The sequence below is a fragment of the Coptis chinensis genome, chromosome 8 (genome assembly GCF_015680905.1).
Source record: "Coptis chinensis isolate HL-2020 chromosome 8, ASM1568090v1, whole genome shotgun sequence".
NCBI classification, from domain to species: Eukaryota; Viridiplantae; Streptophyta; class Magnoliopsida; order Ranunculales; family Ranunculaceae; genus Coptis; species Coptis chinensis.
Window position 1 is genome coordinate 94,398,763 of NC_141463.1, and position 19,956 is coordinate 94,418,718.

General features: G+C 36.3%; 3 protein-coding genes across 8 annotated transcripts; all 3 read left to right on the forward strand.

Annotated features, from left to right (window-relative positions):
* Positions 1 to 379: 379 nt before the first annotated feature.
* Positions 380 to 7,901, forward strand: LOC147484602 (protein unc-13 homolog). Of its 4 annotated transcripts, XM_086575886.1 has the most exons (6): positions 787 to 933; positions 1,198 to 1,217; positions 6,553 to 6,660; positions 6,742 to 6,837; positions 6,989 to 7,084; positions 7,582 to 7,901. In XM_086575886.1, exons 1-6 carry the CDS (start codon positions 825 to 827, stop codon positions 7,753 to 7,755), a joined length of 603 nt encoding a protein of 200 aa, XP_086432012.1. In that variant the 5' UTR covers positions 787 to 824; the 3' UTR covers positions 7,756 to 7,901. The 4 variants fall into 4 exon arrangements, with proteins under 4 accessions (XP_086432013.1, XP_086432014.1, XP_086432015.1 ...); XM_086575887.1 differs by lacking the exons at positions 787 to 933; positions 1,198 to 1,217 and adding an exon at positions 380 to 511 and having other exon boundaries at positions 6,583 to 6,660; XM_086575888.1 differs by lacking the exon at positions 1,198 to 1,217 and having other exon boundaries at positions 573 to 1,168; positions 6,583 to 6,660.
* Positions 7,902 to 11,187: 3,286 nt separating this feature from the next.
* On the forward strand, positions 11,188 to 14,182 carry LOC147484603 (peptidyl-prolyl cis-trans isomerase CYP22). 2 transcript variants are annotated; one of them, XM_086575890.1, is made up of 7 exons: positions 11,188 to 11,336; positions 11,619 to 11,642; positions 12,421 to 12,508; positions 12,778 to 12,870; positions 13,026 to 13,058; positions 13,771 to 13,827; positions 13,939 to 14,182. In XM_086575890.1, exons 1-7 carry the CDS (start codon positions 11,188 to 11,190, stop codon positions 14,047 to 14,049), a joined length of 555 nt encoding a protein of 184 aa, XP_086432016.1. In that variant the 3' UTR covers positions 14,050 to 14,182. The 2 variants fall into 2 exon arrangements, with proteins under 2 accessions (XP_086432016.1, XP_086432017.1); XM_086575891.1 differs by lacking the exon at positions 11,619 to 11,642.
* A 346-nt stretch (positions 14,183 to 14,528) lies between these two features.
* Positions 14,529 to 18,774, forward strand: LOC147484604 (uncharacterized). 2 transcript variants are annotated; one of them, XM_086575871.1, is made up of 2 exons: positions 14,529 to 17,565; positions 17,666 to 17,903. In XM_086575871.1, the coding sequence occupies exons 1-2, from the start codon at positions 14,898 to 14,900 to the stop codon at positions 17,677 to 17,679; spliced, it is 2,682 nt and encodes an 893-aa protein (XP_086431997.1). In that variant the 5' UTR covers positions 14,529 to 14,897; the 3' UTR covers positions 17,680 to 17,903. The 2 variants fall into 2 exon arrangements, with proteins under 2 accessions (XP_086431997.1, XP_086431996.1); XM_086575870.1 differs by lacking the exon at positions 17,666 to 17,903 and adding an exon at positions 18,125 to 18,774 and having other exon boundaries at positions 14,533 to 17,565.
* Positions 18,775 to 19,956: the final 1,182 nt, after the last annotated feature.

Below are 19,956 nucleotides of genomic sequence, written 5' to 3' on the forward strand. Positions count from 1 at the left end.
CAAAATAGTTGTGGAAGAAATGGAAAGTCATATACGAAAGACTAATACCATAACTTTATGTCTTCTATTTCACTTGGGAGTTGGGGAATATGTGTTTTGAGTTTTAACGGCAATAACTGATGGTATAAATGGATTTGAGGGGGTGATAATTAATATTGGCCTCATAACAACAGTTGCAAAACAGTTGTATCTTTAAAAAAGACTTAGGGTCCTTGTTTAATGTGAAAATTTTCAATTATGTAATGTTTATGATCAAATACCATCATATCTATTTTATTTTCTTTATCTCATGTTGTTGTGTTTCCTGTAGCGTGTATTCTCTATCGTGGCGTACTTTGTGCAAGCAGCAACAGTGAGACGTGTTCCGACCGAAGAATATAATATGTTGACCAAATTCATCTTCAGCCCAAGCCCAACGTTTTTAAATCTTCGACCCAAGTCCAGTATAAGTCAAACCCAACCCAGTGTTTCCCAGTCTAGAATGGAAACACTAATTGACTCGCTTGATGTGGTACTATTTTCTTTTTAAATTGATTATATTGTCTTTTCCTAACAGTGGGAACAGCTAATAGATACTTCTACATATCATATTGCTTTACAATAATGTTCATAGTTTGGTTGTTAGTAATTTTCTTGTAATCTTCATTGCGAGATAACCGAATAGTATGCTTGGATGAACTCCACTCTTAAGGAGTGTTTCCTCCGGTACTGTTAGTATCCTGGGGTTTATGATGATCAGATGATATGAATTCCACAAAAACCAATCTTTACTTTGAAAATGTAATTGACTGACGTTAGGAGGTCTGTTTTGGGGGGAGGACAAGATGGCTGTCCCTCACACATTTCTTGACCGTCACAACCTTTCTCTTTCTGCTTGTTCTCTCATCTGCAATTTTCTCTTTCGACAGAAATTAACGCAAGTCTTCACTGCTAATTTCTTGTTCTATCATCTCCAAAACCTCTCTAATATTTTTCCCAGATCTTTGACCACCAACCAACCACCTCCGCCACAATTTCCTTCCTTCCTTTTTCTTCTTGCTTGACCAAACATCAGTCTGCACCGCTTTGTGGTTTTCTAGTACTAGTTTCTAGAAGATTTACCTACACAATGAGTAACTTTTGGATTGCACTGATTATGGTCGTCAACCTTTATGCCATCCGTGATGATGTATTAAACGTCTTAAAGATACCAGTTACATTTTAAAATCAGAAGTGAAAAATAGAATTTGAACAAAGAATCATTCCATTTGTTAATGATTCTCATTACAGATCACTTTATATAGTAGTGATTTTAGTTATCTTTACAGAAGATAATAACAGAAAACAGTTATACTAACAGAGTTTGTTACAGATTCTAGAGTTAGTTAGTTGTCGATCTTTGAAATTGTCCTTCATTGATCTGACTGAACTTTACTGATAATTTCTGAATCCTTAATTCCCCCCTTCAAGCTGAAGGGAGAGGATTGAACTGAAAGCTTGGATAATAAGTAATTGAATCTCTGTGAAGAAAGTCCCTTTGTAAACAGATCTGCAATCTGATCTTTTGTACACAAATACTGTATTTCCAGAACTTTGTTAACAACCAACTCTCTGACATAATGATAATCAATCTCGACATGTTTAGTACGGGCATGGAAAACTGGATTTTTAGCTAAGGAGATAGCACTGATGTTATCACAATGTAAAAGTGGAGCTTTAGAGAGTGGATTATGTAAATCTTTAAATAGGATGCACAACCAGTAGATTTCAGCAGCTGTGTGTGCCAGAGAACGATATTGACTTTTCAATTTGAACTTCTTTACAATGTGTGTTTTTCTTAGCGGAACCATGATAGAAGATTAGTGCCAAGAAAAACACAAAACCCAGTAGTACTTCTTCTATCCATTGGGCAACATGCCCAATCAGCATCCGCGAAAGCTTGAATGTGTAAATTTCCTTTCTTATACCAAATGCCATGAGAGACAGTACCTTTTATATATCGTAAAATCCTTTTGTTTCTTTGCCATATGTGTAGATCTAGGTTGATGCATGAATTGAATGAGATTGATGACAAAAAAAGAGATATCAGGCCTAGTCCATGTAAGATATTGTAGTGCACCTACAATAGACCTATATGATGTCGCATCAGCAAGAATTTCCCCTGTATGAGAATCCAATTTGCAGTTTGTTGAAATAGGTGTGGAAGAAGGCTTGGCATCCAGCATGTTTGATTTCTTTAGTAAGTCATAAGCATATTTTGTTTGTGAGAGAAAAATACCATATGAGCTTCTATGAGCTTCCAATCCCAGAAAATAGTGAAGAGATCCCAAATCTTTCATTTCAAACACCGACAAATTTGGTGATTTATGACTTGTCTTAAAACTTGACAAGAACTTCCTGTTACCAATATGTCATCAACATATACAAGCACATAGGTGACAGTAGAATTCTCTCTTTTGATAAAAAGAGAGTGATCAGCTTCTGAAGTAAGAAATCCAAAACTAAGCGATTAGCTTGATATAACTCCCTCGTACCAAGCTCGAGGAGCTTGTTTCGAGCCGTATAAAGACTTCAAAAGTTGACCGGACATGGCGAGGTTTCATGGGATCTACAAACCCCCTTTGGTTGAGTCATGAAAACTTGCTCCTTTAAGTGCCCATGTAAAAAGCATTAGAGACATCTAATTGCCTTATTTCCCAATCATATTGACCAAGAGAGACGATAAGCCCGATGGTAGTAGGTTTAGCAACGGGACAAAAGTTTAGTGAAAAGTCAACTCCATTGATTTGATGAAAACCTTTTGCAACTAACCTAGCTTTATGTTTATCAATAAAACCATCGGCCTTTTGTTTCAACCTAAAAACCCACTTATTGTCCACGAGATTCTGATTTGAAGAAGGTGGAACCAAAATCCATGTGCCTGTCTTAATAAGAGCATTATATTCGAAACCATTGCATCTCTCCATTTAGAATTCTTCACGGCTTGATGAAAGCGGTGGGAGTAGGTAGTATTTGGGAAATAGTAGTATGTAGAGCATGAGGAAAAGGGTGTTTACTCACAGCAAGAGCTTTTGGTTTAAAAATTCCATTTTTTGCTCTTGTAGACATTTGATGAGAATTGGTTGATTTTGAAAGAACGGGGAAGAGAAGATTTGATGAAATTTTGAAAGTAGATATTGGTGAACTAGGTATTGTAACAATGTCAGAGTTATTAATAGTTTCAGAGATAGGTTTGTAGAAGGATGAAATAAATTCAAAAGAAGATGAGGAATCATTAGAATCAGTGAGATGTTTGAATGGAAAATCTAGTTCATTGAAAACAACATGTCTAGAAATGTAGACTCTGCCTGTAGAGAGATCAAGGCATCTGTAACCTTTATGGTTAAGAGAATACCCTATGAATATGCATGACTTTGATCTTAGTTCAAGTTTGTTTGAGGTATAAGGCCTGAGCCAGGGAAAGCACCTACAACCAAAAGTTTTGAGCATAGTATAATCTGGAACTTGATTATGTAGTTTTTCCCATGGAGATTTCTGATGCAATGAGGTGGAAGGTAATCTATTTATGAGATATATTGAAGTAGAGAATATTTCCACCCAATATTTTGAAGGAATGCCTGATTGGGCAATGAGAGTTCTAGACATATCAAGTATGTGTCTATGTTTTCTTTCCACTACACCATTCTGTTCTGGTGTATGTGGACAAGTAAATTGATGTTTTATGCCACTTGAAAGAAGGAAAGCTTCAAATATGGTGCTGGTGAATTCACCTCCATTATCAGACCTTAAACATTTGATTTTAAGATTGAAAGAATTTTCTATGAATGACTTAAAAGCTTTAAAGATAGCATAAAAATCAGACTTAACAAATAAAGGAAAGAACCAACTGTATCTACTATAGTCATCAACTATTGTAGCAAAGTACTTATAACTTTTCATTGATGGAACAGGAGAAGGCCCCCAAAGATCAACATGTAAAATTTGCAAAGGAGCAACTGATTTACAAGTGGAATTATTGAAAGGAAGTTTTGTACTTTTGCCTAAAGCACAAGCATCACAAAAAGAAAACTTAGATGGTGAAACTACTTGAACAGTTTGTTTTGAATGAGCTTTTGAAGAGTAGCATGAGCTGGATGTCCAAGTCGAGCATGCCAAGTTCTGAGATGATGCTTTGGTTGTAATGAATGCGGGATGATGATGACTTGAAGGCAGTGACTTGGATGTGAAATGAAGTGGATAAAGACCATTTTCATTTGGGCTTTGAAAAATCTTCTTCCCCGATGCAATGTCCTTAACCACAAGTGAATGGGGAGAGAAAATGAGTACACAATTGTTATCAGTAACAAATTTGTGAACACTTAAGAGATTGTGGGTTATTCTAGGAACATGCAAAATATTATTCATATGAAAAGAATGTGATGAATTGGAAATCTGAAATAAAGAATTACCAGTATTCTGAATTGAAAGACCTTGACCATTTCCCACCATAACTTTATCCTTGCCTTTGTAATCTGTATGGAGAGAAATATTGGAGAGGTCCGCAGGATGTGGTTGGATGCACCAAGATCGGATACCAATAGGAATCATTTTGATCACATGAATTGTTGTTAGAAGAACTTGGAGGATCTACAATATTCTCGATCACATGAGTCATTGAAGTCGGCAAGCATTGCTAGCTTAGCGAAGTGGAATCGACCCACATAGCTATGGTTCATCCTATTGTGGCGATCAAGAGCCACATGTCCAAATTCTTCGCAGATCGACACTTAATCGTGGTCTACTGCCAGAAGAAGAGCTAGAAGCATTGCTATTATATCCATTTGATGAACTATTGTTATAGCCAGTGAAACTTGAACCATTTGAATTATTATTGCCTCTGCCAGAATTATTGTAACTTCCTCTGCTATTGCCACCATAAGATCCTCTTCCATTTCCTCTATAATTGTTTCTTCCATTTCCTCTATTGTTTCCATAACCACCTCTGCTGGAATTGTGATTATAGTAACTCATGGCTGCAAAAGCTTGATGCATATTTTCTGAACTTAAAGTACCATTGTTGTTTTCAATGGTCAGTTCTTTACTAAGAAGAAGATTATAGAGTTCATCTAACAGAACAGGATCATTATTTGAACGAGTTCTAATAGAAGTGGCAAATGGTCTGTATTCATCAGATAAACCATTGAGGATATGAAAGATTGTATCTTCTTCAGGTAGTGGGGTTCCAGAAGCTGCTAGATTATCAGTTATAACCTTGATCTGTTGTAGGTATTCACTCATTGATAATGATCCTTTCTTAAGATTGAAGCCTAGTTTTAAGTTGGCTTACATGAGCTCGAGAAACTGTTGAGAACCTTTTCTCCAAAGTTAACCACAACTGTCTAGAAGTTGGAATTCCCACAACATAAGGAAGCATATCTTCACTTAATGTTGCATTTAACCAGATAAGAAGCATTTGATCACGCTTGATCCATGATATATATGCAGGATTAATAACATTTCCATTATCAGTTGTAATAACTTGAGATGGACAAGGATCCGTACCTTCGACTAGACCAAAGAGATCATAAGTTCTGAGAATAGGTAAGAATAACGACCTCCACATTAGATAGTTGTCCTTCTTGAGCTTAATTGGCACCATATTATAAATATTATGAAAAGAATAAGATTGAGACTGTGGTGGTGTTGCCATTGGTAAAGCAGAAGAATTAAACACATGATTCTGGGTCGTGAATCCTTGATTATGCATAAAAGGATCTTGATACTGATTTGATACATTAACCGCTGGAGATTGAATACCAAAACGAGCACCTTGATTGAATGGGTTGATCTTTTGAGTTGATTGTAAAGAAAAACCAGGTGGAACTTGATTGAATCCATTAAAACCAGATGTGAATCCATTAAACCCAGACTGAACTTGATTGAATCCATTAAAACCAGAAGGAACTTGATTAAATCCATTAAACCCAGAAGGAACTTGATTTTGATCCATTTGAATTGAACCGGAAGCTGCAAGAACATTAATATTTTGACTTTGAGATTGAAAAGCCAGATTTGAAGCGTTGGCTGTAGAAGTATTTTGATTTTGATCTTGAGATGCTGGAATTGGAGCAACAGCTGTAGATGGATTGATATCTCCATTGTTTAACTGAATCGAAGAACTCATATTGATGTTTCCATCATCAATTGGTAAGTTAGGGTTTGAGTTCATGTTGATTCTTGAAGAAAAATTTGTTGAAGAAGAAGGTAATTGATTCTGATTTGTTCTTGCCATTGTTTAAATGGAAGAAAATAGGATTGAGCTTGAATTCGTTAATGGTGGATCGACACTGTTTGGTGAAAACTGCTCTGATACCAAAATAGAATTTGAACAAAGAATCATTCCATTTCTTAATGATTCTCATTACAGATCACTTTATATAGTAGTGATTTTAGTTATCATTACAGAAGATAATAACAGAAAACAGTTATACTAACAGAGTTTGTTACAGATTCTAGAGTTAGTTAGTTGTCTGATGCTGAGCTGTCCTTCATTGACCTGACTGAACTTTACTGATAATTTCTGAATCCTTAATTGGCATGACCATCCGTTATCGTTTGTTTCAGGTTTTAAATCAGTTATGTGATATCATTGTTGAGCCGCTGAGAGATCACATAGTGACAGGGCTCCTTCAGGCATCAATGGTTTGTTTGCTTTCCCCAATTTCTGATTTCCAGCTTAAATATTTTCAGTTTATGCAAGTTTATATCTCGTTCTTTTACCAGGAAGGTTTGCTTCGAGTGTTACTAGATGGAGGTTCATCACGCCTCTTTTTACCAGGCGACGCTAAATTCATAGAGGAAGATTTAGAAGTCTTGAAGGTATGTTCATCGTGATCTTTGATGGGTGTACATGGTACACTAACAGAGATTTACATTTTGCTGTGCAAGTAGGCAAATATGCGCACAGTGACTCAACGATTTCCATTTCTCTCTCTCTCTCTCGAGGGTTAAAAATTCTTTTTTGTCACAGGAATTCTTTATATCTGGAGGAGATGGACTTCCTCGAGGGACTGTTGAAAATCAAGTATCACATCTTAGGCATGTAATTAAATTGCTTGGATGCGAGGTTTGTCTTTGACCCATTGTCTTTGTTGGTTGTTTAACAGAGCGTAACCCCCTGTGATGAGCTTGTCGAATAGGAAAAATAATTTGGATAGTATAAGATGGTGGGATCCATGATAATGCGTGAGAATGTTTCAGCATGTCACTAGTTCACATGACGGGAACGGGACATTGCTTAGCTGATTCTGACTCTCTCAGATGATCTCTTTAATATCCCATGGCCTAAAAGTTACAGTGATGACTTGACCTCTTTCGTCTGCATTGCTACTTTGTTTTAGACGTGCATTTGGATAAAATTACTTCTTTCCCAAATCCTTAATTCCCACTTCCAATTGCCTGAAATAGATTATTGGGATTGGATTTTGGAATGCTCTTATATTGTAAACTGTGTATGTAGTTGTTAGGGATACCTCCAATTATCTTAACGACACTAGTATTAGCACACTTTTAATCAGTCTCTTTAGTTTCTATCTGATGGATACACTGTTCTGTTTTTGGCAGACCCGAGTGTTGATTGATGACCTGAAATCTGCAAGTAGTTCAGAAGTACAAGGAAATAGAAGCAAACTCGGGGCTGATAGCCAAACTCTTCTTAGAATTTTATGCCACCGGTGTGACTCAGAGGCCTCCCAATTTCTGAAGAAGCAATACAAAATCCCTAAATCTGCTGCTTAACTCTCCAAAATAGTGCAGTTCTTGCAAAGTCTCCTTGTGAATGTAATTTTGTCAATTTTGAGAATTGATAGCATTTTATCTTAAATTTTATAATTTTCTCTATGTAACTTATCTTCATATATAATGTATGTATAATTATTTCTCCAGATCATTCAACTTAAATTGAAGTTCAATACGAATAGACGTATTTATTTCTTGTCTGTCGCTCCTTTTCTATGTAATAGTACTGAACTACAGATAGATGCTTGGAATAACAGTCATTTCTTCACCTAAAGAGTTGGCCGTGAAATGTAAATTTCAATCAAGGTGTGAAAATGTTAATTTTAACCTAGAAGTTGACAGTGGTGAGGCATGGAAGGGCTTCACATTGTTTTGTACAACAAATCAGTTCTGGTCTCTAAGAACAGACATGTGCCAAGATGAAACGCGGATTTGGTTGTAAAAACGCCACTGATCTCCAGCCCTTGAAAAGTTAAAACTACAAGAAATCACGATGCTTTTGCAAATATGTATAGTAGCAATATAACATCACTTCAAAGATTCCTATTGCTTTATGCGTCTGTAAACTCCATCTCATCCATACCTTCCCCAGTATACGAATGCAAGAAAGGTATCGTCCTGAACATTGCTGGGAACTGAAGGTAGATGCCATTGAAATACTGACAGTCCAATAGTGGAATGTCAGTATGTCACGTTAACTTGATTTCATTTCACATTGTTCAAAAGTATATGTTAATTTTTTTTCTTCTAATAAACAAAATTGCAATGGGACTATATATACAACTTAACCAAATTTAAAATACAAGAAAATTTAATTCATTCATAATGGAATTTTAATATTTCTAAATTCAAACACAATAATTAGTACAAATTTTGATCATCATCATTATCACAACATGATACTTGATAATCTAATCCTTTGTCGACGAGCAAATTCATCTTCATCATCTACAACAACTTCACAACCCATTAGATTACCGGCAAGTATCTTCCTCTACGCCACTGCCAATATACACCATCCCAACCCAATATTTGGAATATACGAACTCTACCAAACATTTCCATTAGTTTTTTTTAGAGATTATCCTATCGAAATAAATAAAATAAAAATTGTAGATTATACTGCAACTGACATAACAATTTTCTTCAATGGTTTAAGTCCATTAATTTTCTTCAATGGTATAACTGGGGGTTACTTAATGATAAGGCAACAAAATTGAAAATTGTGCGATTCATCACACTAGCACTATTTTTACTTGAGTCCGGCTACACAGTAACCGGTTACTGGGATCAAATCCCAGCAACCATTACAAGTTGCCGTTGGATTGTCTCGGTTACGGATCTCGGCACACCCACACAGATCTCGGTGCACACACACGGATCTCGGATCTAAATCAACGGTGACTTGTAACGGTTGCTGGGATTTGATCCCAGTAACCGGTTACTGGAAAGTCGAATCCTTTTTACTTAGAGTGGTAAGGGAAGATATACACTTGGTTGGGAAACTATTACTAACAATACTACAAGAGACAAGAGGGTTAATAACTTGTACACTGGCCATGATCAATACAATCGGAAGTAAAATATACAAGACGACATTAGAAGCAAACATAATTTTCCGATTGTATGTAAAGAGAACTGATGAAAAAAAAAAACAAAAACAAAACTCGGTCATTACCTACCCATACTATGTCATATTAAGTGTGTAACATTGTATATATATGGTCCGAGAGAACTGATGAAAACAAAAACAAAAACAAAAACAAAAAAAAAAAACAAAACTCGGTCATTACCTACCCATACTATGTCATGTTAAGTGTATAACATTGTATATATATGGTCGATTGACCATATATAAGAGATGATAAAATATGTCTTATGAAGGCATGAGGTTAGCGAAACTAAACTCCATTATTTCTCCTGGGATCTGGTTACAAATCCGGTTCCAACTGGTAGTCAATGTTAATGTGGGCACAAACTACTATGAAATTCAAATTAATATGTTTTTCAGATTTCAAGTTCATGGCAGGAAAGTGTCGGATCAACAACTTAATTGGCAAGTAGATATATGCATCATCATAGATTGCTTTAATCAACGAACTCAAAATTAAAAACTTACATTTGATCTTGCCATTAAAGTGATTGTATGAAGCCCAATCCGTCCAGACTTATTGTAGGATAGAACCACAAGGCCTGCATTCCCTTGTTGAATGGCTCCAATCACTTTATATATAATTTTGTGCGCTGTGGGAGAGAGAGAAATTAGTTATGGATAAGTGCAATAAGAAAAATATAAAATAACAAATAAGGAAGAATAACCAAACCTTTCTCATAGCCAGCCGAAGTATTATCTTACGCAACACAGGCCCTGCAACTGGCCGCCTTACTCTTACCCTTTTCATTAAACGAAATATAAATATATACATCAGTCGAAGAACCCAAAACAATCTGATGTATATGAAGGCGGAAATAACTTCGAATCAATAACACCAATTAATAAAACTGATAAACACCCAAAAACTAGGGTTTCAAAGGAAAACGAATACAAAACTTGATTTACACATTTCACCATCTAAATAATATGCTAGACATATTTTCATGATTTCGCATGAGAGTTTTTTCATCGCATTTTTTTGTAATTGTGATGTGAAGCAAAGTTACACACTTGAGAATATCGTGTCATAACAAATCAATGTGGCAAAAGATGCAGTGCAAACAATTGATAAAAGTTTATATAAATACTCTAGGACTCCAAAATTTGGTGTGTCTATACTTTTTTTCAATAACATTGTTTTGTTTGGTTGAGAATTAGTATATATATATATTTTTTATAGATTTGTCTGATGTACTAGGAATGTTAATTTAGCCACCAACTATAGTGTCAATGAACCCATTAATATAATTTAGATCATTTTCAAAACTGATTTTCCATACTTTTTTTAAATACTTTTTATTTTAATTTACATATTGGATTGTTAGAAAATAGTAATTAAATATTCATTGACCGAAAATGATATGTTATACACATATCTTTAGGTTTTGGAGGAGATGTTTCACCGCAATATTGAGATGTCATAAATATTATACATTTGGCAAGATCGTGTCACAACAAACTCAAGCAATAAAAAACTGCAGGTAAACAAAATTTTAAAGTTCTATAATTTAGTCTAAAACTATTGCAAATCTTGGTTTAATTCGTCTACTTTTATTTATTTGTTTATATCATTGATCTCTCTAATACTCTAACACAAATACACAATCTCCCCACCCCAACCAACCCACTTACGGAGCCTGTTAGATATGGGTTGGGCTTTGTCAATTGGGCTTAAAGTTCCAGCCCAGTATTGCAAGTTTTAAGAAACAACCTTGTTTGTTTCACTCTCAAGTCTCAATTGAAGAAGAAGAAGAAGAAGAAGAAAATTATTAGTGAGGATGGCTGGAGCAAGTGAATGGCACCAAAGACCACAAAACCCGAAAAACCCAATCGTGTTTTTCGATGTTACGATTGGTACTATTGCTGCTGGTCGTATTAAAATGGAACTCTTCGCCGATATTGCTCCCAAAACCGCTGAAAATTTCAGGTACTATTTACTCCTTCCTTGTTTTATTACTTAATAAACCCAAGTTGCTACTACAACTAACTATTATGCCAATGCGTCTGTGCTCATTTTGGTTCTTGGACTCTTCCTCTTTGACAGATGTTTAAATGGTTACAAGTCCCTAGTTTTACGTACTGATAGACGACTGTTACACAGTTTACTCTTTTATGACTACTACAGAATTAGTTTAGGGTGTTTGTCAGACGAATATTAGCTAGTAGTGCTCTATTTCTGAGGACTGACCTTGTATCTGTTTGTTTGCAGGCAGTTCTGTACTGGTGAACACAGGTAAGTCAGCACACTTGATATACACCTATCCTTTATTCCGCTTGAGTAGTTATAACTTTAATTTGTGGCTGTATTATATATCCATGGTTTTTCTGAGGTTAAAAAACAGAATGTGGCTTTTTATGCACTGAGTGCTACACATTTCTCTCTCTCTACAAGTGAAGTGCGTCTTCAAAAGTTAAGGGGTTGGATACCCTGAACTGAATCACAAGTTCACCTTGGTTTAGCTAAAATCAGACATTAAGATTCAGACGGTGATCAGTATGTTTAAAAAAAAACATCTTAAAATAGGGATTGTTTGTGTCACCTTTTCTGCTTAGTCAATGATGTCTAGTGGATTTTGATGACATTGGGCTAGTTTTTAGAGGAGTTTACTATCATTCAAACACATTGGTCTTGTTGGTCAGTTCAGTGAGTCAATATTGGGTCTGAACTCTGAAGATTCTTAAAGAAACTGGATTTGGCTCAAAATAGTTTAGAGATTTTAATTTTTTTTTTGTTGATTGAGGTGGTATAATCTCAGATAAAGATCAAATTGCATGGGAACAAAGCTCCCGATTACTTCTCTTCTTTTTAGGGCAGTAAAATTGTCGTACTCACTTTTGTGTTCAGCTGCAAATCTGATAATGCCTCGTATGTCTTCCTGGAATCCTGATGGTGCTGCGTCAGGATCCTCATAAGACGATTTCAGTTCACCAACAATAGTTTCTGTTGTTGCTACACAGAGAGGATATTTGTTTTTGATAATATGTCTCAATTCGTTGGAGTTGATTTGCAGAAAAGGGGTAACACCAGTTGGGTACAAAAATTGTCAGTTTCACAGGGTGATCAAGGATTTTATGATACAGACTGGTGACTTTTTAAAGGTTGGTATCTCTTATCAATCTTCAAACGTTGTGGACTTCTGGTTTATCATCTAAGACACTGTTAAGGTTTCAGACCTACTTTCTACATCATCTTCCTCACACAGAGACGGCTAGATGATGTAGGAGGTAGGAGTGCCCAAAATTGGATGATTTTTTTGTTTGAGAATCTTCCAGTCTGAAACCTTTCAAGGTTATATTTGCCACAATTTTTATAACATCACTCTCATATTTGTTACTGACTCTATTTGACAATGTTGTTAATGTTTCAGAATGATGGTAGTGGGTGTGTATCCATATATGGAAGTAAGTTCGATGATGAAAATTTCATTGCGAAGCATACTGGTCCTGGCTTGTTATCGATGGTAAGAGTTGTTACTCAAATTAAACGTCAAGTATCTCAGTGTATATTTTTCTTTCATCGGTCTATTGTAAACTATTTTAGTTTCCTGTTCAAGTTAGTCTAACTTATACTTCCAAACTTAATGCATCCTTTTGTTGTTCATTTGTTTGGTTGCAGGCAAATAGCGGACCGAACACCAATGGATGCCAGGTACTATTTTGTTATTGTTATTTGTTACTTTGATCTAATCTAAGTCTACATGTTCAATTTGAGACTTGTTTTTTTCCCCTCGAGTCTGGTTCAAATTATCCCTTAGTATTTAAGGTGTTTCTTTCTCGATTGTGTAAAACTGGATTTCTGCACATTAAGAGGCTAATATTCTATATTATGTGAAAAAAGCAAGAGTTGTGAAACTTTGATTGCAAATATCGGTGAGTAAATCCATAGCCCAGTTCTTGAGTACTACAGTTTTCCAGATTGCACATGGCTTTAAAGTAGAGAATTGTTTAAGTGAGTTTCTTGAGATATTGCATATGCTCAGCATATGAACTTGAGCCTTCAACTTGAACCAAGCCTTTATTCTAGGTGAAAAACACATCAGGCAAGCAGGTAGTTGCTTGAATTTGGTCTGCTGCTTGGACAACATACCCTCAGATCCCAAAAGAGAAGAAGGAAAACGAACTGATAACCTATTTAAGGCCAAAATGCAATATTCACAGTATTCCAATGTTTGAGTACAAAGTCATTCCAGTTTTTGTAAACTGCACGTCTGCACATGACTTTTCAACATAGACACAGATTGGCTATTTATTACAACAGAGGTTTCCTCAAACTTTACTGTTTTACTTGGGATGTTTCTAATCCTTTAGATGAAATAGTTCAGTAGTCTCTTATTCAGTCTACGATCTCTTTTGCACTGCAGTTCTTCATAACGTGCTCAAAATGTGATTGGCTCGACAATAAGCATGTCGTCTTCGGGGTAAGTTCTTTTTTTTAGTGGAAACCACCTTTTGATTTATCAGTCCTTGTTGTGAAAACTGTTGACAACGTTTCCTCCTAACTGTGTTTGTTTCTTCTCTTATTTTATCAGAGGGTGCTTGGAGATGGTCTTTTGGTTGTGAGGAAGATTGAGAATGTGGCTACTGGACCTAACAACCGTCCTAAACTTTCCTGTGTTATTGCTGAATGCGGGGAAATGTAGAAACTCGTATTTTTGAGCTAGAAAGTGTATAACTTTGAGGATGATATACAGAGGCATTTTTTTTTCCGTGCCATTTGTATTGGATCGTTATTGATCCTAACGTTATCGATTACCGAGTTTTATTATTTGGCAATGATGTCCTTGAATCCTCCATTACCTTCTGGCAGAGCAATTCGTCTGTCACATTAAACAAGAAAACAGCAGATTGAAGTCTGGTAGATATTTACTTCTGCCAAACAAATGTATCAGTGTCCTATAAAAATAACGATATAAAGATGAAGTTGTTCTGGAAATAATCAAGTGAGCGGCGTTTCTGAGTTGGCTTTGGAAAGTTTAAGCAGTACATAGATTGGAGTGAACCTCTACCCGACATTAATTAGATTGAGAAAGGCCCAGATTACCAAATTATTCTTCACGGCAATATTAAGGGAGATCTTCACAGGCAAGACCAAGTACACGTCACAATGCTCCTATACTACATACCTAAAATTCTACAATTCGCTAAGATGATTTCAAAGGCGATATTAATGGAGATCTTGACAGGCAAGAAAAAAAATTGAAGGCCGAAACGGATGATTTCAAAGGCAACATTAATGGAGATCTTGACACACCACACCTTAGATTCTACAATTCGTTCTCTATTAGTTCTCTGCTTGACTCTTTCCTCTCCGTTCTCTATTAGTTCTCCAGAATCCAGATAAACCAGTTTTGAGTTCTACTCCACATTCTAGATTGAAAATGACTCTGATTACCAAATTATTCTACACCGCAAGACTAATGGAGATCTTGACAAGCCATGCTCCTATATATTACTACACCACATACCTTAGTTTATACAATTCCCAAAGATGATTTCAAACCTGCTGGCATTTACAGTTTTTAACTTTTACACCATCTTCCTACTCTTTAACCCATTGATGTCACTAACAAAACCTTCTATGGCCACATCTGGAAATGAGACTGATCTCCAGTCTCTCATTGCCATTAGAGACGGAATTCAAGGCGGCTTAAGCTCGTGGAACGAATCTTTTCATTTCTGTCAGTGGCAAGGCATTACATGCGGCAAGCGTCATCAAAGAGTCATAAGTTTGAATCTTTCCAGCCAGAGTTTGGTTGGATCGTTGTCGCCTCATATTGGAAACCTCACTTTCCTAAGGGTCATCGACCTTACGAACAATATATTCTACGGTGATATCCCACAAGAAACTGGTCGGTTGTCTCGTCTTCAAGAACTCACTCTGTTCGATAACACTTTCGAAGGAGAAATTCCAGTCAATCTAACCCAATGTACTGAACTCAGGCTCCTTAATATAAGTTGGAACAAATTTACAGGGAATATTCCGGTAGAGCTTGGCTCATTGTCAAAGCTTGAAATCTTGCGTATTGGAAGAGCCAATCTGACAGGAGTGCTACCACCTTCTTTAGGTAATCTTTCGTCGCTTCAAAAACTCTCTACAGGCGCAAATAATTTGGTTGGAAGTATTCCAGCCAGCTTTGGTAGACTGTCAAGCTTAAATTACTTCAACGTTGATATTAATAGACTGTCTGGTGAGGTCCCTTCAACAATTTTCAACATCTCATCCCTGAATGAAACATTAGCAATTTCCTTTAACCAATTTAGTGGTAGTCTTCCACAAGACATGGGCATCACTCTTCCTAATCTCGCTGCTTTCTGGGGGGCAGGAAATCAACTTTCTGGACTACTCCCAGTTTCATTAGCTAATGCTTCTAAACTCCGAGATTTTGATATTCCACAAAACAAATTCGAAGGACAAGTTCCTAAGGATTTTCAATTCCCTCAAACTATTGAACGGCTAAATCTTGGACGTAATCATCTAGGAACAGGAGAAGCTCATGATTTGAGTTTTATCACTTATTTGACCAACTCCAGTAATCTAAAGGTATTGGGCTTGGAACAAAACAATTTTGGAGGTGTTTTCCCGAACTCTATTACCAATCTCTCCCACCAAATGAAAGAGTTGTATCTAGACCAAAATAAAATAACTGGAATTATCCCAGAAGGGATTGGGAACCTGGTCAATTTGTTTAAATTAAGTCTCGAGTCTAATAACTTTTACGGTAGTATTCCATCTTCTATTGGAAAACTCCGAAGTTTACAGGGGTTATATCTGTTCGAAAACAAATTATCTGGACCGATCCCATCTTCTCTCGCAAACAATACTGAATTGAGTGAATTGTATTTGGGAAGGAACAGACTGGAAGGAAACATTCCTTCAAGTCTTGGTGCTCTTAGCCATTTGCAAAAACTAAGTCTGGAACAAAACAACCTAAATGGTACCCTACCTAAAGAGATCTTTTTCCTTTCCTCTTTGCTTTATCTTAACTTCTCTATGAACTCCTTAACTGGTTCCCTACCTTTAGAAGTAGGAAAACTAAAAAATCTTGTTGATATCAAGGCATCTGGAAATAAGTTGTCTGGTTTAATACCTAGTACTCTTGGTGAGTGTTTGAGTCTAGAAAAGTTGTACTTGGACGATAATTTGTTTGAAGGGACAGTTCCTCAATCTTTGAGTTCTTTAAAGAATGTCCAAGAGTTAGATCTATCAAGGAACAACTTGTCTGGTGGAATTCCAAAATATTTGGAGAACTTTCTATATCTCCAGCTATTGAATATATCCTTCAATAAATTTGAAGGTGAGGTACTAGTGAACGGAATTTTTAAAATTACAGGCAATTTTTCAGTTGTTGGAAATTCCGATCTCTGTGGGGGTATACGTGAACTGCAATTGCCGCCATGCCGATTTAAGCACCGAATGTCCGATCTTTCCAAAATAGCCGTTATCATCAGTGCGGCCGTGTTCGTTCTTTTGGCATCATGTTCTCTAATATTTTACTTGAGAAGAAAAAGTAAACTTAAGATGGCTTCTTTGCAATCATACAGTGATCAACATGTTAAGGTCTCTTATGGAGATCTTTCTCACGCGACTGGTGGATTTTCTCCAACTAATTTTGCTGGTTCAGGTGGTTTTGGCAGTGTTTATAAGGGACTGCTTAACCAATTTGAAACCGTTGTTGCTGTTAAGGTGTTCAAACTTCCATTGAGAGGAGCATTAAAGAGTTTCGTGGCGGAGTGTGAATTATTGCGTAATATCCGCCATCGAAATCTTGTTAAGATTCTAACCTCTTGCTCTAGCGTAGATTACGAAGGAAATGAATTTAAAGCACTAGTCTTTGAGTTCATGCCAAATGGAAGTTTAGAGAAGTGGCTACATCAAGAGATCAGTGAACAAGATGAAGAGTTGAATTTGAACCTACTTCAAAGACTAAATGTCGCCATTGATGTTGCTTCTGCGCTTAGCTATCTTCATCACGAGTGCCACGTTTTGGTTATTCATCGTGATCTAAAGCCAAGCAATGTGCTTCTTGATAATGATATGGTAGCTCATGTTGGTGATTTTGGTTTGGCAAAGCTTCTTTCGGGATCAATAGAGAACTTGCATGATAATCAAAGTGCATCAACAGGGGTAAAAGGATCTATTGGCTATGCCGCTCCAGGTATGAATTTCAATAATGTTGATTTCGATTATTTTTCCAACTCATAAATGCATGAAATCAATATCGCGTATATTACATTAGTTGAAATCTTTATGTGCAGCCACATTATACTGACTGGCCTCAAATCCTTTTGCCTCTTTTCTTCCCGTGTTAAGTTCAACGCCATTAACACCCCAGTGATACGAGCTGATATAGGTACATGAGGGCCTTGGATAGTTGGAGCTTATATCATAGTTATTTAGATATATTAAAAGGGGAAAAAGGAATTGTTAGAGAGAATAAAAACCATCAACTTGATTTAAAATTGAAAAGATCGAGGATGAAAGAATCGTGGTTGTGGTGGTAAACTGGTAATTAAGCTAGTTTGTTTACTTCTATCAATATCTTAACTGATGATTGCAAGGACATTTACTATGATATGACTATTAAAATTATTTTTCTTTTTCTTTTTCTTTTTCTTTTTTTCAATTTCTTTTTGCTGGCCAATGGCTCTTAATATGTATATATGTTTTACATTTAAATGTTTAATGAAAACTAGCGATTGATGTATATGTTGCAGAATATGGTATGGGAGCTGATGCATCCACACAGGGTGATGTGTATAGTTATGGAATTCTAGTGTTGGAAATGTCCACAGGAAGGAGACCAACTGATGAGATGTTTAAAGACGGTTTAAGCCTCCATAAGTATGCTAGCAACGGTTTGCAAGATGAAATTATAAGGATTGTAGATCCAGTACTTCTATCTGATGGAGATGACATTTTAGGAGATACTTATAGCATGAGAATTGGCAGCCACAGAAGAACAAAACTACTAGAGTGCATGACAACAATAGTTAGAATTGGGGTTGCATGTTCTGTGGAATCACCGTTAGAGAGAATGGATATTAGAGATGTCAGTAGAGAATTGCACGCTATCAGAGACACATTTCTTGGTACTAGGATTCATGGATAATGTAATTTACTCTAACGACGGTTTAAATGAAAGATAAAATCACATCTTTTACAAAATAAATGAATATGAAAAAGATAAAGAGAGCATAAGAAATTAAATCGGTGTTTTTCTATGTAATTTTTCCTTTATTTATGTTCTTCTGAGCTATATAGAACACTATAAAGGTACATTTTAGTCACGACCTTACAATTTTGGATATTTAGGTTTGTATAAGATATTTGACTGAACTCAAGTTTATGTTGTGAGCTGCTTACGTATCCAGTTCTCTGATTAACTGAAATCAAGTCAGACGTAGTTCATTTTGAGTGATGAAGTTGGAGGTGGAGAGAATGTGAGCATCGAGCTCCCCCCTTTCTTTGGTAGTTCCCTCATGATTTATAGCCCGTGACCTCTGATCCATGAGGCTCTTGAATGAGCTTAAATGAGTGCATGGTTGCTGTTATAGAATTGTTGTAACGACTGTCTTTCCTTCTTTGAGCGTTACAAGACCTAAGACAACCTCGACATAAACGACGGGCATAATATGAGCGACCTGGCTGAGGTCTTGACATGAGTGACCTGGCAGATCTTGATATGAGCGACCTGGCTGAGGTCTTGACATGAGTGACTTGGCAGATCTTGATATGAGTGACCTAGCAGGTCGATCTTGATATAGTTATGTGATGAGTTGTCTTAGGCACATGTATAATATACATTGATTGTGTGTATTAGTTCCTCACAAACACTGTTTAGAACATTCATTACTTGGTTATTATGCTATCATTATTAAGACCAACTCAAATGGTCCCTTATCCCTGAAAAACTATGAAAATCTTCCTCCAATGGCCCCACCATACCATATTCCTTTATCTACAATTGAATTTCACACTGCGTATATGCAATTAAAGATTCAGGGTGGCTTAGGTCTAGCCCCATAGGCAAGTTGACACCACTCCCAATGGAGCACAATCCTTATCTGGCCACTGGCACTATAATTTGAAAAGTTTATCATTTGAAACTTTGATTACACTAGACGCCACTCTCAGTCTCTCACTGACCTACCGTTTAACACCAGAAGCCACATAGTAAACATGAGCCTTCTCTAAGTAAAAACCTAAACATTATACTTTTTTCTTGAATCATTGGGCGGCATTGGACTTCATCGAATTGGACTGCAGACTTATTGGCTTAGTTTTTTTTCGAAACTATTGTTCTGAACACTAAGAGTGCCCAAAAGAGGATATACTTAGTTTCCTGATTGCAAATATTTTTTGACTGTTTGGTGTGCACTTGTTTCTGTATTTTTTTTTGTTTTCCCCCAATTCACACACACAGACACAAGTAACTTATAAAAGATAAACCAACAACAAGATTGGGATTCACAGTTGTGGAGTGTCTAACTTCGATATACACCCTTCAGTCCCTAGTTTCTGCCCTCGGTTAAGTAGGAGCAATTGC